The 16361-nt window shown below is 43.8% G+C and overlaps 1 protein-coding gene across 1 annotated transcript in view; it reads right to left on the reverse strand.

The window, feature by feature from the left end:
• LOC126100669 (sodium-coupled monocarboxylate transporter 1-like) overlaps positions 1 to 16361 on the reverse strand; it is a 190225-nt gene that overhangs the window by 33454 nt on the left and 140410 nt on the right. Inside the window, exon 12 of the mRNA XM_049911289.1 lies at positions 5641 to 5843. Coding sequence (XP_049767246.1) covers positions 5641 to 5843 — 203 coding nt within the window. The remainder of the gene's footprint in view (positions 1 to 5640; positions 5844 to 16361) is intronic.

Here is a 16361-nt window from a genome sequence, read left to right on the forward strand (position 1 = left end):
ATGAAATACAGAAAGATGAACAAAATAAAGTCGCACTAACCTCGCAAGAGGAATTAATATAACGATTAAAAATTATCCTAAATACGATTTGACAAGTTTACTGAAATGACGAGTTTTGGAACTGTATTTTCTTCAGAGCATTAAATACACTTTCTACAAGTCGAACCACGCTCTTTCGACATATAAAAAAGTTAATACTGGAAAAAATGGATTTAACTGGTTTTGGAAACCGGCGACTCGAATAAATAAGCCGGCCCGAGTGGCCAAGCGGTTCTAGGCGCTACAGTCTGGAACCGCACGACCGCTACGGTCGCAGGTTCGAATCCTTCCTCGGGCATGGGTGTGTGTGTTGTCCGTAGGTTAGTTAGGTTTAAGTAGTTCTAAGTTCTAAGGAACTGATGACTTCAGAAGTTAAGTCCCATAGTGCTCAGAGCCATCTCAACCAAATAAATAAAGAGGCGGCACTGAATCAAACGGGATAAAAAGGAAATTTATGGCAGAACTTGACTTAAAGAAGAGGCAAAAACTGTAGAAGGAGGTCAGGTGATCGATACAGTAAGCAGGTCCAAATGGATGTGGGTCACTGTAGTTGAGCAGAGATAAAGAGACGGGATGAACCAGCGTGGGGAGCTGCATCAAGCCAGTGTGCGGCCTGAAGACCACAACGATAATGCAAGCGGACCTGCTGGTTCTAACGAAACTATATCGATTGAATGAACGTATCAACATCATTTAAGTCCTAATAAATTTTTATGAAGCAAAAGGTTTCCTTAATTACTACTACAGCAACCTCAGTATTTAGACAGATAAATTATTTTGCAGTATGTGAACCATCACTTGCGTAAACTTGGAGTGAGTGTATCCTGTCGCTTGTGAGTTTTTTAGTTTTTTGTCGACAAATTTACGAGGGCGTTAAATAAGTAGTGCAATACTTTTTCTTGGCCAACTTCGGTTTAAAAACATGCGGAACTTGATTTGGGCACAGTGAAATAGTCCCGTTTCAGCCAATAGTTTCATGAAGTTCCGGCGCTATACATAACCGTCGAAAAGGCCTCTGTAACGCTGGTGCCTTCCCAGCAGAGAGCTGTCATTGAGTTTCTTCTGACGGAAAACCAGAGCACCGCAGATGTTCACAGGCTCTTGATGAATGTCTGCGATGACCTGACAGTGAACAGGAGCACGGTGAATCGTTCGGTCAGGAGTCTGTCATCGTCGCAACAAGGATGAGATTCCCAGGGTGCTGGCCGGCCGCACACACGTGTGACTTGCGATGTTTTAACGTGCGCTCACACTCATTCGAGGTGATCGACGGATCTCAACAAAACACCCTGCTTCACAACAGGACGCTTCTGTTGTTTACACAATCGTCCATCAGCTGGGGTACTAAACGGTGTGTGTACGTTGGGTTCCTCGCCGCCTAACAGAAAATGGTAAAGAGCAATGAAGGACCCATCATTGCAGAATTTCTTGCACGCTCTGAGGCTGACCGTGACAATTTTTCGTCGAAGATCATCACAGGTGATGAAACATGGGTCTACCACTTCGAACCAAAAACAAAACGGCAATCAATAGAGTGATGTGACACCACCTCTCCTCCGAAGAAAAAGTTCAAAGGCACACTCTCACGCGGTAAAGTAATGGCGACTGTGTTTTGGGCCTCTGAATCGGCTATTCTGTTGATGTCCTCCCTCGTTGCGCAACGATCAATTCTCAAGTATATTTTACTTTCTGTCTTCTTTCTTTTTTTGTCTGAGCCTTGTGCCGCAGTTACACAGGGTCGGTCATAGTTAATTTGCCGGCCGGTGTGGCCAAGCGGTTAAAGGCGCTACAGTCTGGAACCGCGTGACCGCTACGGTTGCAGGTTCGAATCCTGCCTCGGGCATGGATGTGTGTGATGTCCTTAGGTTAGTTAGGTTTAAGTAGTTCTAAGTTCTAGGGGACTGATGACCTTAGAAGTTAAGTCCCATAGTGCTCAGAGCCATTTGAACCATTTAGTTAATGGGATGTAGCGTGGTAAGTTTAAGGGGTGGCCGGATGCCCTTCCTGCCGCCACCCCGTACCCCCCGGGAAGGAATTAGTGTACCCCAGCTGTCTGTGTCTAGTGTAAGCCATGGAATAGTGCGAATGTGTTGCAAATTTCTGCGAGTCGTGTAACCGAGGCGGAACGTGGGGACCAGCCCGATATGCACCTAGGGGGATGTGGAAAACCGCCTAAAAACCATATCCAGGCTGGTCGTTACACCAGCCCTACATCGTTAATCCGCCAGGACGATTCGATCCGGGGCCGGCGCACCTGCCCGAGTCCAGGAAGCAGTGCGTTAGCGCTCTCGGCTACCCTGGCGGGTTTCTCCACTGTATTTTACTACCACCAGGAAATTGAAGAAACAACTTCAGCGTGTGCGTCGCCACGAAAATGTAAACGAACTGCTCCTTCTCCATAACTCAGTTTCACACAAGTCTTCGCACCCGAGAGGAGCTCGCTCAACTTTATTGGATTATTTATCATCATGCACCCTACGGCCTATATCTCGCACCTTTCGATTTCCATCTGTTTGTCCCAATAAAGGATGCACTCCACGGGACGCAATTCGTGCATGATGGGGAGGTTACTGATACAGCAAGACGTTGCCTCCGATGTAGATTAGTAGACTGGTACCATGCGGGCATACAGGCCCAGCCAGTAATGTGGCATAAGGTGTCGCACTGAACGAGAATTATGCTGAAAAACATGGTTTGTACCCAAAGGAATGGAGTTGTTATTGTTGTTGTTGTGGTCTTCAAAAAAATTGTTCAAATGGCTCTGAGCACTATGGGACTTAACTTCTGAGGTCATCAGTCCCGTAGAACTTAGAACTACTTTTTGAACCTAAGTAACCTAAGGATATCACACACATCCATCCCCGAGGCAGGATCCATGTGTTCTTCAGTCCATAGACTGGTTTGATGCAGCTCTCCATGCTACTCTATCCTGTGCAAGCATCTTTATCTCCCAATACATGTCCTATCAACCGATTCCTTCTTCTAGTTAAGTTGTGCCACAAATTCTCTTCTCCCCAATTCTATTCAAAACCACCTCATTAGTTATGTGATTTACCCATCTAATCTGCAGCATTCTTCTGTAGCAACACATTTCGACAACTTCTATTCTCTCCTTGTCCAAACTATTTATCGTTCATGTTTCACTTCCATACATGGCTACACCCCATACAAATACTTTCAGAAACGACTTCCTGACACTTAAATCTATACTCGATGTTAACAAATTTCTCTTCTTCAGAGACGCTTTTCTTGCCAATTCCAGTCTACATTTTACATCTTCTCTACTTCGACCATCATCAATTATTTTGCTCCCCAAGTAGGGAATCTCATCTACTACTTTAAGTATCTCATTTCCTAACCTAAATCTCTCAGCATCACCCGAATTAATTTGACTACATTCCATTATCCTCGTTTTGCTTTTGTTGGTGTTAATCTCATAATGGCCTTTCAAGACACTGTCCATTCCGTTCAATTGCTCTTCCAAGTCCTTTGCTGTCTCTGACCGAATTACAACGTCATCGCTGAACCTCAAAGCTTTTATTTCTTCTTCATAGATTTTAATACCTACTCCGAATTTTCTTTTCTTTTCTTTATACAGGTTGAACAACATCGGGGATAGGCTACAACCCTGTCTCACTCCCTTCCCAACCACTGCTTCCCTTTCATACCCCTCGACTCTTGTAACTGCCATCCGGCTTCTGCACAAATATTAAATAGCCTTTTGCTCCCTGTATTTTACCCCTTCCACCTTCAGAATTTGAAAGAGAGTATTCCAGTCAACATTGGAGTATAATTTGGTATATTGGAACCCTGAATAAATCCTGTCTGCTTTCAGGAAAAATGTGCGTTACATCACTTATTGAAAGCTCCTCGTAATGATATATATTAGCCACAGCACGCTTTTTTTTCATTTATACTATGCTGTTGGGTAGCTCCTGTTTTTGTTTCCTAACCAAATGATAGTAAAGTGCTTCCCTCAAAGTGAACCGCGCACTTGGTTTCATTGCACAATAGATATTGTTTAGAATTCTTGTTCAAAAAATGGTTCAATCGCTCTGAGCACTATGGGACTTAACTGCTGAGGTCATCAGTCTCCTAGAACCTAGAACTACTTAAACCTAACTAACCTAAGGACGTCACACACATCCATGGCCGAGGCAGGATTCGAACATTCGACCGTAGCGGTCGCGCGGTTCCAGACTGTAGCGCCTAGAACCGCTCGGCCACTCCGGCCGGCTTGAATTCTTGTACTTGAGCCTTAAATCATGTCTAGCTGTAACATAATTGTAAGGAAACAGTGTTAAAATCAACATGTTGCTTATAAAATTCACCCTTTAATTTAACCCTCTATTAAATTTTTTGAGTCATTCAAACAGACGCACCTAAAGCACCAAGTTGAGTCGGGCATCGTATGATAGGGCCATTAATGATTCCTCTATTGCAACGACCTTCAGGTGACGCAATATGCATCCTGAGTGAAAAACATTACGATTCATTTCTTATTCAACTAAAATCGAGATATAATATGTTTCGTATTTTCATATTCTCAGTAGAGTGGCCCAGCGGACTTACATTTCACGAAATTGAAATCATAAATGATGTGTACTCGAGCTGCGACGCTACTTCGATCGAAATACCAGACAACTGCTGAGTTGACAAAATGAAATGGTAATTAGGCTCTGGATAGGTCACGTAAAAAGGATCATAAATTCTTGTCTAAGAAATTTGGTGTAAATCGTCGTTATTTCAAAGAGTAAGAATTCATTGTCACGTAAATTCAATTTAATAATTCATTGCAGACAGTTGTGTTCATTGCTAATGATTTTATGAGAATAATGACAGTTCTTTCTCATAGTAATTGATTCTGCAATGCTACAAACGCACAAATTAATCATTTAAAAGACAAGAACAAAGAATGATTCGCTAGTTATACATCATTTTTGGTACACTACAACGTTAGCTAAATATTCAGAGTGTTTCACGTTTAAATTTAACCTTGCTTATTCAAATGTCAGAAGCTATTGCAAGTATCTCATGTACTTCACTGCATCGACATGTTATTACAACAGAAGTACCTAATTCTTATTATTGTTATGTTTTTATTATACTGTTATTATTAGTAGACAATGCGTTGCATGTTATGTCGCAATTTCTGTAAACGTGAGACTGTTGAACGTGTTTACATGCTCGAATGCGATCTTCATATCCTGCTATGTTCCCCCGTAGACATGCGGCTACATATTTTCGTCGTTGATTTCTTTTCGGAGACCCATAGTTTCTCTAATTCTTCTAACGTCTCCCACAGGGATTCTTCTAAGAGAAATAAATTTTTATTCTCCCCTCATAACGCGTGTTCTGAATTTTCTGGTATATTCCGCCATAGTTGTCTTGCTGTCAACAGACAGTCTCACCTTGCAAGAGACCTTGCATTATCTTGCAGTTTACACACAGCTTCACCTTGCAACAGTCATTCACCGTGTAAGAGGTAGTCTGCCACCTTGCAACAGACATTCATTCATCTCGTGATAGACAGTCTCTCGTTTTACAAATAGAGAGTCTCTCACCTGGAAGTAGCCTTGTCTTTAATAGACAGCCACTCACCTTGCAGCATCCGACGTGATGGTGCTGTTGGCGGCTGCGGTGACGGCCGTGGTGTTGAGGTGGCGCAGGAGGTCGGCGCTGCAGCCCGCGATGGACACCGGCTTGCTGGGGATGGTGACGAGTCCGGCGGCCATGACCGCCTGCGAGCCCAGCACCACCCAGCCCATGAAGATCAAGCCTGCCAGTCCTCCGAAGATCGCACCCTGCGCAGCGGTCGAAACAATCGAACCATCATCTGGAGGTCTTCAGTTGGATTTTGCAGTTCGAAGGACAATTATGGTTCATACAATTGCTCACTCTTTATAGATTACTAAAGAGTGAAGGATGATTCGCTAATTCCATACCACTCTCAGTACAGCGAAGCACTAGGAAAAGACATGTTGAGTAAAAGTCACCGTTGCAGCTGTGAGTTTACACAAAAAGCACTGCCGTTCTCGTAACGTAAGTTACATCATCAGGTGAAGTCGCCAACACAAATAAACAGTGAAACAATAGGAAGAAGTGACGGATTTGGATGAAAGGAACGTCTGATCATTGCCAATAGTGGCTGAATGCAAATAATGTACTATGTGCCAATGACCATTTCTTACAGTTACATAATATTGGAGTACAAATGTTAGTAAACTTTGCTACATTCCAAAAATCGTGTCGCAGCCCACGATAGATCAATGTAGAAGGGTGTCAATTGCCGGAACCTAAAAAGGAACACAAGTAAACCGTTAAAACACTGTGCGGTGGGAAGCAGGGAAGAAAACAGAAAAAAACATAGAAAACTATACGATGTACCAGTGGATCACACGAGTGGAGTACAGAGTAACACTACCACTGACCGCATACTAACGCGTAAACGTACGATGGGCCTCTAGACATATAGCGTATGCGCAGAAAAGCTAAGGCCGACTCAAGAGTGTGAGAAGAACGCTATGAATTGGGTGCACACGAAATAACAAATACTTCCAATATAAAATCCCCCTGGCCGAACAATTCCTGCACCTAGAAATCGGCCAAAAAGGTGATGGTATGCGCTTTTTGGGACCAAGACAGCATTCTCTCGTTGGACTATTTACCTTAACGATCTAATATATGCGCTTTTTGGGACCAAGACAGCATTCTCTCGTTGGACTATTTACCTTAACGATCTAATATAACCGGCAGTAGTATGTTAATCTGCTGGACCAGCTGAAGGACGAGATTAATAATAAACGACTAGGAAAATCGAACAACGGGATTCTTTTCTTTCAAGACAACGCACCTCCGCGCCTGTCCAACGTTGTCGCTGACAAATTGACGAGCCATGGCTCCCATCTTGTCAATCCTTCGTACTCATCAGACACAGGCCCTCTGTTCCCGAACTTGAAGAAACAAGTAAAGGTTAACTATTTTTAGGGCATAAAAGATATCACAGAAACTGCGGAGAGACGGTTTCACGACCCATCACATGACTTATTTGTATGGACTAGAAAAGAGCAGAAACGATGAAGCAAGTGTATCAGTCTCAGGGGATAATCTATTGAAATAATGGGTAATTTAAAGGCTCTACCTTTATTGTTTCTAAACAAAGCCAGGAACCTTTCAGCATCCCCCCGTACATTAGCAACAGTGATAAAAGTCTTCAAAATGGAATCACAGAAACGGACATTGCAATAGCCCCCAGATTAAAAAATACTGCGATGTGGTCGCCATTGCTGCTGCAGCAGCTCACTCACGGTGTCGTTACGTTGTTTGTCCACTGCAGGCAGTGAAGCCACACGCGAGGTGCACATTGTCTATCTCATCATTAAACCTATTCATACTGCCGCGTACCACTGATAGCATGTAAAGAACACTGTCTAGAGAGAAAAAAAAAGAAAAAAAACACGCGAGACGGAAACGATGCCGGCCGGGGTGGCCAAGCGGTTCTAGGCGCTACAGTCTGGAACCGCGCGACCGCTACGGTCGCAGGTTCGAATCCTCCCTCGGGCATGGGTGTGTGTGATGTCCTTAGGTTAGTTAGGTTTAAGTAGTTCTAAGTTCTAGGGTACTGATGACCTCAGAAGTTAAGTCCCATAGTGCTCAGAGCCGTTTGAACCATACTGAACGGAAACGAGGAACACTCATCGAAAATGTAAGACCGAAAAGCAAAGCAAGGTGAGGATTACAGTTTTGAGTAGCATGTATCGCTAGTAAATGCAATTAGTTCGTTTCAAGAAAAGACGCACAACGCGCACCGCCGACATTTACGCAAGGATATTCTCAGTTTAATATACATAAAAGATGGACTAGAGTAAAGAAAGAAACGAAATTTGAAAAGACACTGGTGACCAAGGGTCCTTTTTAGAAAAGAAATAGGTATGTAACCATGAAGAATCTCCGAAATACTGTCTGTGGTCTTTGGGTTCGATAGATGGTAATTAAAAAAAAATTCGTAGCAAGGAATATAAATTTGGCAGAGTCCTTAATGCACTGGCGATGAAACAAAGAGGAAAATTCGTAATTATATTAGATTGACGAACCCAGCAATGCTCCGCTATTCCTAATATGTATGGAAATTCGGTATACATCCTTGTCTCCTTCTCCCCCTCTCTGTCCATTTCCTCCTCAACCTCTTTTGATCCATCTCGTACATTTTTCCCCTCTCATTGTCCATCACCACCTCCGCCTTCTTTCTATTTCCTCCTGCCCCCCCCCCCCCCGTCTCTCTGCATCTCATCCTTCCCCCTCCGTACGTCTATTTCCTCTCCAACCCCGTCTGTCCATCTCTTTTCCCCTTCCATCTCTGATCTTAATACTCGTTTTTGTTATTGCAAGTTCGTAATATGTAGTACTTCCCTAATCATAAGCTGATAAGCTGATAAGCTGTTCTGTGAAAGTCGACTACGAGGGAGGAAATTAAATTACAGGTTGTTGCGTACACATTTTATGAATGCACGAAAGACGATGGAAGGCATTTCTTGGAATAGGAAAGAATAGGGTTCACGGAAAGCGAGTTACCAAGGCCCATGTCGGACCAGAAGGGTAAGGGAGCGGACCGGATGAATTGGGAACGGAAAGAAAGGCACTCCAAGTCTCCACAGGAATTTCTTTCTCGTAGTCGAGTTTGACAGAGAACCTGTACAGTGTTGTTTACAAAATATGTAGGCCATGGACGGCCGTATGTCTAAAAGAGTATCTTATAAAAGATTAAAGTAAATCGGTCAAGAACTCTTCAGGATTTTTGCAACAGTGTTCACCCTTTATATATTACATATACATTTATTTATCAAAAATTTGTATAGTTTGAAATGGTTAATTTGTGGTAAGGTCTTATGGGATCAAACTGCTGAGGTCATCGGTCCCTAAGCTTGCACACTACTTAATCTATCTTAAACTAACTTATGCTAGAACACCACACCTACCCATGCCCGAGGGAGGACTCGAACCACCAACGGGGGGAGTCGCACGGGCCGTGACAAGGCGCCTGTATAGCCCGAGCCTGCACGAATGTTCGTTAGAGTATTGTGTAAAAATCTGCAGTCTGTCAGTGAGGAATGTTTGTACATTTTGGGGTAATAACGTTTCCCCTTTATACGTTGACAACTACTAAATAACACAGGCACTGCAATATCGTATTTATCCGCCGACACCGGGCAAGCGACTTTGAATTTAACTGTCTCCCATGTGCGGGAACATACACAATGAATGTACGAGTGCAAGTTGTGGACACATCGTTGACGATATACGGTTGTTTCGATCAGGCCGTGAGTCGTGCTCGGATAGCCAAATGGTTATGCGATTGCTTGCGATAAATGTAAAACTGGGTTCGAGTCGCGGTCCGGCAAAAATTTTCCATTTCATTATACAAGTGATGCTTGTCGATATTCACAACTGCGAATGCATTTCATGTATCTAATGCTGTACATTACAGGAGGTGTTCAAAAGGGCAACCATCACATTCAGTACAGGCATCACACGTTGCTCTTCCGTAAAATAGCAAATATCCACATTCTGCCGCTGACGGCACAATCGGACCTGGCCACCACCGTGTCATGCCCTGTTGTTAGCGCCGTCGGATGCGGTAAGGAGGGGCAAGTAGTCAGCGCGCCACTCGACTGGTCGTTGTCGATTATCTGCCTCTGGAACGGCTACTGCTGCTTACGTAGCCTCATAGGCTGAATGCGCCCCGTACCAGTCCTCCTTCCAAAGAAAAATCGCTGGAAGTACCGGAAATCGAACCCGGATCTTCCGCACAGCAATCAATCACACTTAGCTACAGAGAGGGACTGAGACTCATCACACTACATTTATCCCGACGAGAAACGTTTCTTTCGTCAGGAAGTGGTGTCTTGTGCACGAGGATTTAATATTTCCACAAAGGAGAGAAAGAAAGGCAGAGAGAGAGAGAGAGAGAGAGAAAACGCTTGTAGTTTGTGATACTGTATTTCGCATTGTAGTTCGACTTCTCCGTCAGCTCCTTCAGTTTGTGCGCGGCCTTTTGAAACATCTTGTATAGAGCCAGTCTCAGAGTAGACCTTTGCCTTTGGCGGACGAGTGCCATACCCAATGGAGGCAGACAAGAACGGCTTACGACCCTCCCTCACAGCTTTACCTCCGCTCGTACCTTCTCTTTTATTTTCCAGAATTCACAGAAATTCTCTTGTGTAATTCGCGGTCTGGGCCTTCGTTTAAGAGAATTCATTATTGAAACTATCCACTAGGCCAGGGATGGCGAGCCGTTGTACATTTACTTGCCATTTTTTCGAGATAAATATTTATGCAGACATCGCGTGTCACCAAAGAAATCGTAGAACAAAATTTTGGTATCCCATATAACTCCTTTTTTTCTTGCACGCTTTGTACGAGTTTAGGCATATGATAGTACATGGAAGCATACATATTTTGTGATCTGATAGTGCGTAGAAATTTGGGGTCTACTGATTAACCAAAAAAATTAATACTTCCGTATTAATACACTGCAGCGACAGAGATCATGGGATAGCGATATGAACGTATACAGATGGTGGAACTGTACTGTATACAAGATATGAAAGGGCTGTGCACTGGCGGAGCTGTCATTTGTACTCAGGTGAATCAGTTTCAGTCGTGATTATGACGGCACGACAGGATTTAACAGATTTAGAACGCTTAATGGTAGTAATAGCTAGATGCATCGGACATTCCATTTCGAAAACCGTTAATGAATTCAGTCTTCCGAGAGCCACAGCGTCAAAAGTGTCAGATGGACTATCAGACCAATTGTGTGATCGGATTGAAGAGTTCCTAGATAACAGAACGCAGCATGTCATTCTCAATGGAGAGAAGTCTTCCGAAGTAAGCGTGACTTCAGGTGTGCCGCAGGGGAGTGTCGTAGGACCGTTGCTATTCACAATATACGTAAATGACCTTGTGGATAACATCGGAAGTTCACTGAGGCTTTTTGCGGATGATGCTGTAGTATATCGAGAGGTTGTAACCATGGAAAATTGTACTGAAATGCAGGAGGATCTGCAACGAATTGACGCAAGGTGCACGGAATGGAAATTGAATCTCAATGTAGACAAGTGTAATGAGCTTCGAATACATAGAAAGATCCTTTATCATTTAGCTACAATATAGCTGGTCAGCAACTCGAAGCAGTTAATTCCATAAGTTATCTGGGAGTAGGCAATAGGAGTGATTTGAAATGGAATGATCATATAAAGTTGATCTTCGGTAAAGCAGATGCCAGACTGAGATTCATTGGAAGAATCCTAAGGAAATGCAATCCGAAAACAAAGGAGGTAGGTTACAGTACACTTGTTCGCCCACTGCTTGTATATTGCTCACCACTGTGGGATCCGTACCAGATAGGGTTGATAGAAGAGATAGAGTAGATCCAGCGAAGAACAGCGCGCTTCGTTACAGGATCATTTAGTAAACGCGAAAGCGTTACGGACATGATAGATAAACTCCAGTGGAAAACTCTGCAGGAGGGACGCTCAGTAGCTCGATACGGGCTTTTCTTGAAGTTCCGAGTACATACCTTCACCGATGAGTCAAGCAGTATATTACACTCTCCTACGTATATCTCGCGAAGAGACCATGAGGATAAAGTCAGAGAGATTAGAGCCCACACAGAGGCATACCGACAATCTTTCTTTCCACGAACAATACGAGACTGGAATAGAAAGGAGAACCGATAGGTACTCAAAGTACCCTCCGCCATACAACTTCAGGTGGCTTGAATAGTATGGATGTTGATGTAGATGTAGATCTTAGTATATGTATGCATCCATGTATAATAAATTTCAATAATTACCTCTCATCACGGACAGTGCTAGGCCGACAGCCTTCACGTAACAACCAAGAGCAGTGGCGATTGCATAGAGTTGTCAGTGCTGACAGATAAGCCATAATGGGTGAAACAGCCGCAGAAATCAATCTCGGACGTACGACGAACGTATCCGTTAGGATGGCAGGCTAAATCTGGCGTTAATGGGCTATTGTAGCAGACGGCCGATTCGAGTGGCCTCCTAATAGCACGACATCCCCTGCAGTGCATCTCCTGGGCTAGTCACCCTTTGGGTTGGACACTAGATGGATGGAAAACAGTGGCCTGGTCGGATGAGTCCAGATGTAAGTTGTAAAGAGCTTGAGGTAGGGTTCGGCTCTGGAGCAGACCACACGAAACTATGTACCCAAGTTGTCGACAAGGGCTTGGAAGTTGTTGATGGCTCCATAGTAGTGTGACCTGTCCTCTGGTTCAACTGAACCAATCATTGACTGCAACTACCTATGTTCGTCTACTTGGAGACCATTTGCAGTCATTCATGGACGTTCCCAAACAACGAAGGAATTTTTATGGATGACAATGCGCCTTGTTACAGGGTCACTATCGTTCACAACTGGTTTGAAGAACATTCTGGACAATTGGAGCGAATGACTTGGCCAGTCTGATCGTCCGACATGAAACCTACGGAACATTTTGGGACGTAATCGAGAGGTCAGTTCGTGCACAAAGTCCTGCACCGGCAAGATTTTCGCAACTATCGACGCTTGTACAGGCAGCAGGCTCAGTGGTTCTGCAACGGTCTTTTAACGACTTGTTGAGTCTACGCCACATCGAGTTGTTGCACCTCCCGCGGGCAAAAGAAGGTCCAAAGCGACATTAGAGGGTATCCCAAGACTTTTGCCGCCTCAGTGCAGTCTGAAGGTGATTTTGGCTGTTGCAAATTCTATGCCAAATAATTTATATTAGGAACTTTCAGCAAAATTCAAGCTGAATTGGAGTCATCTGACAAGCGGTTTCTTAGCGAATCTTTAAATTTATTCACTTCAGAAAATAGTGACTCACAGGCATAGACTGGCGAAAATATGCTCAAGATAACAAACTCCAGCATCTTCAGATATCTGTATGAGTCTGTAATTGAATTCCAAGCTTCCGCAAGTTTTAATGTCGGCGTTTTTGCTTATATCGTCCAATAGTCTTTCTAATTCATTTACTTCCAATTATTTTTTTGTTTTGATAAATTTTTGAGTCCATGATGAATGTAGAGTGGAAATTTGTCAGCTATATTCCAATTCCTTCTATTACATCAAATTAAATTTATGCAAGTTCAGTTTAGCCACTGAAGTCCCATCAGGATACATAATAAAAAATTTTAGTTTCTCTAACAACTCCTTGAATGTATTATCGAACAAAACTCCTTAGTGACTTTTTCGCTCTCTGGCTTTACGAATAAATCCAAATCAATGGTAAATTTTCAAATTTGGAAAATACTTTTAGTTTCTGAGCCGTGGCGCGGCTCTCGGGCGCAAGACGCTATCGGTTACTCCTCTGGTTGAGGTTGGCACTGTGTGCGATCGCCAGCGCCTCCCGTCGGAGCGGGTCCTAACGAGGGAGTGGGTGCGAGTACGGGGTCTGGGGCGGACAGCAGGGCAGAACGGACATTGCGGCCGCACTCTGAGGCGACAAGAGAAGAGTTGTTGTGCAGCGCCGAGAATGGAGCGTTGAGCAAGGTGGCAGTCAGCATCGCTTTCCGGGGGACAGAGAGTTGCGGCAGTCCAGCGAGCAGACACCAGCTCCGGGAGCAGTGCTCCGGTTTGTGGACGTGACGTGGCTCGTATTTTGGCGCAGTATAGTTTGCTTGGTACGCATCTGCTGCTCCCTTTATGCCCACGTGTGTTGTTCTGTCCGTATGTGCATTGAAAAGGTTACGCTCCGGCTGGAACAGTGGCTTGTGCTTTACGTTCTGCACCCTGACTCATTTGTTTGCTGCAGGCAGCTGTAATTTCTGAGATTTTTTTGCCGCGATTGTCTTAGCCCGGTGGTGCCTAATATCCGAGAACAAGACAGCTAACGTGTGACCTGTTGTTTTGGGTTTTGGAGTCCTGTTTGGGCAACCTAGTTATCACGCACACAAGTGTATTGCTGCCGAGTGAGGTTAGTCCTAATCTTGTGGATCTGAGCTTTCAGTGACTGTCTCGTCTGCAAATTAATTAATTTAACCTTTGTGGTTTTTTTGCCGTCAATGGTGAATTTCTTGTCATTCATTTGTGTATGTTTCGCCGTTAATGATAACTGTGAGTAAGATTGGTTCAAATGGCTCTGAGCACTATTGGACTTAACATCTATGGTCGTCAGTCCCCTAGAACTTAGAACTACTTAAACCTAACTAACCTAAGGACAGCACACAACGCCCAGTCATCACGAGGCAGAGAAAATCCCTGACCCAGTAGTTTTGAGTAGCATGTATCGCTAGTAAATGCAATTAGTTCGTTTCAAGAAAAGACGCACAACGCGCACCGCCGACATTTATACAAGGATATTCTCAGTTAAATATACATAAAAGATGGACTAGAGTAAAGAAAGAAACGAAATTTGAAAAGACACTGGTGACCAAGGGTCCTTTTTAGAAAAGAAATAGGTATGTAACCATGAAGAATCTCCGAAATACTGTCTGTGGTCTTTGGGTTCGATAGATGGTAATTAAAAAAAAATTCGTAGCAAGGAATATAAATTTGGCAGAGTCCTTAATGCACTGGCGATGAAACAAAGAGGAAAATTCGTAATTATATTAGATTGACGAACCCAGCAATGCTCCGCTGTTCCTAATATGTATGGAAATTCGGTATACATCCTTGTCTCCTTCTCCCCCTCTCTGTCCATTTCCTCCTCAACCTCTTTTGATCCATCTCGTACATTTTTCCCCTCTCATTGTCCATCACCACCTCCGCCTTCTTTCTATTTCCTCCTGCCCCCCCCCACCCCCCGTCTCTCTGCATCTCATCCTTCCCCCTCCGTACGTCTGTTTTTCCTCTCCAACCCCGTCTGTCCATCTCTTTTCCCCTTCCATCTCTGATCTTAATACTCGTTTTTGCTATTGCAAGTTCGTAATATGTAGTACTTCTCTAATCATAAGCTGATAAGCTGATAAGCTGTTATGTGAAAGTCGACTACGAGGGAGGAAATTAAATTACAGGTTGTTGCGTACACATTTTATGAATGCACGAAAGACGATGGAAGGCATTTCTTGGAATAGGAAAGAATAGGGTTCACGGAAAGCGAGTTACCAAGGCCCATGTCGGACCAGAAGGGTAAGGGAGCGAACCGGATGAATTGGGAACGGAAAGAAAGGCACTCCAAGTCTCCACAGGAATTTCTTTCTCGTAGTCGAGTTTGACAGAGAACCTGTACAATGTTGTTTACAAAATATGTAGGCCTTTTCGCACACCTCGATACGGGACTACAAGTCCCACCGCCACACCTTCACCTGCCCATGTTAGGCAAAATCTTCTGCCTGACTCATGTAGTACTATCACCGTGAGAGGGTGGTACGGGACTACAAGTCCCACCGCCACACCTCCAAAGTGAATTGCAGTGACGCAGTCACTGCCCTGTGGAAATTTACCGCCTCACCAACACAGTTAGACCGCTATAGACCGGTGATGCTGTATTGTAACATATCACCCCGGACTACAAGTAAAAAAAAAAAAAAATGTAGGCCTTGGACGGCCGTATGTCTAAAAGAGTATCTTATAAAAGATTAAAGTAAATCGGTCAAGAACTCTTCAGGATTTTTGCAACAGTGTTCACACTTTATATATTACATATACATTTATTTATCAAAAATTTGTATAGTTTGAAATGGAAATTTGTGGTAAGGTCTTATGGGATCAAACTGCTGAGGTCATCGGTCCCTAAGCTTGCACACTACTTAATCTATCTTAAACTAACTTATGCTAGAACACCACACCCACCCATGCCCGAGAGAGGACTCGAACCACCAACGGGGGGAGTTGCACGGGCCGTGACAAGGCGCCTGTATAGCCCGAGCCTGCACGAATGTTCGTTAGAGTATTGTGTAAAAATCTGCAGTCTGTCAGTGAGGAATGTTTGAACAATTTGGAGTAATAACGTTTCCCCTTTATACGTTGACAACTACTAAATAACACAGGCACTGCAATATCGTATTTATCCGCCGACACCGGGCAAGCGACTTTGAATTTAACTGTCTCCCCTGTACGGGAACATACACAATGAATGTACGAGTGCAAGTTGTGGACACATCGTTGACGATATACGGTTGTTTCGATCAGGCCGTGAGTCGTGCTCGGATAGCCAAATGGTTATGCGATTGCTCGCGATAAGTGTAAAACTGGGTTCGAGTTGCGGTCCGGCAAAAATTTTCCATTTCATTATACAAGTGATGCTTGTCCATATTCACAACTGCGAATACATTTCATGTATCTAATGCTGTACATTACAGGAGGTGTTCAAAAGGGCA

Source organism: Schistocerca cancellata, chromosome 9 (genome assembly GCF_023864275.1).
Source record: "Schistocerca cancellata isolate TAMUIC-IGC-003103 chromosome 9, iqSchCanc2.1, whole genome shotgun sequence".
NCBI classification, from domain to species: Eukaryota; Metazoa; Arthropoda; class Insecta; order Orthoptera; family Acrididae; genus Schistocerca; species Schistocerca cancellata.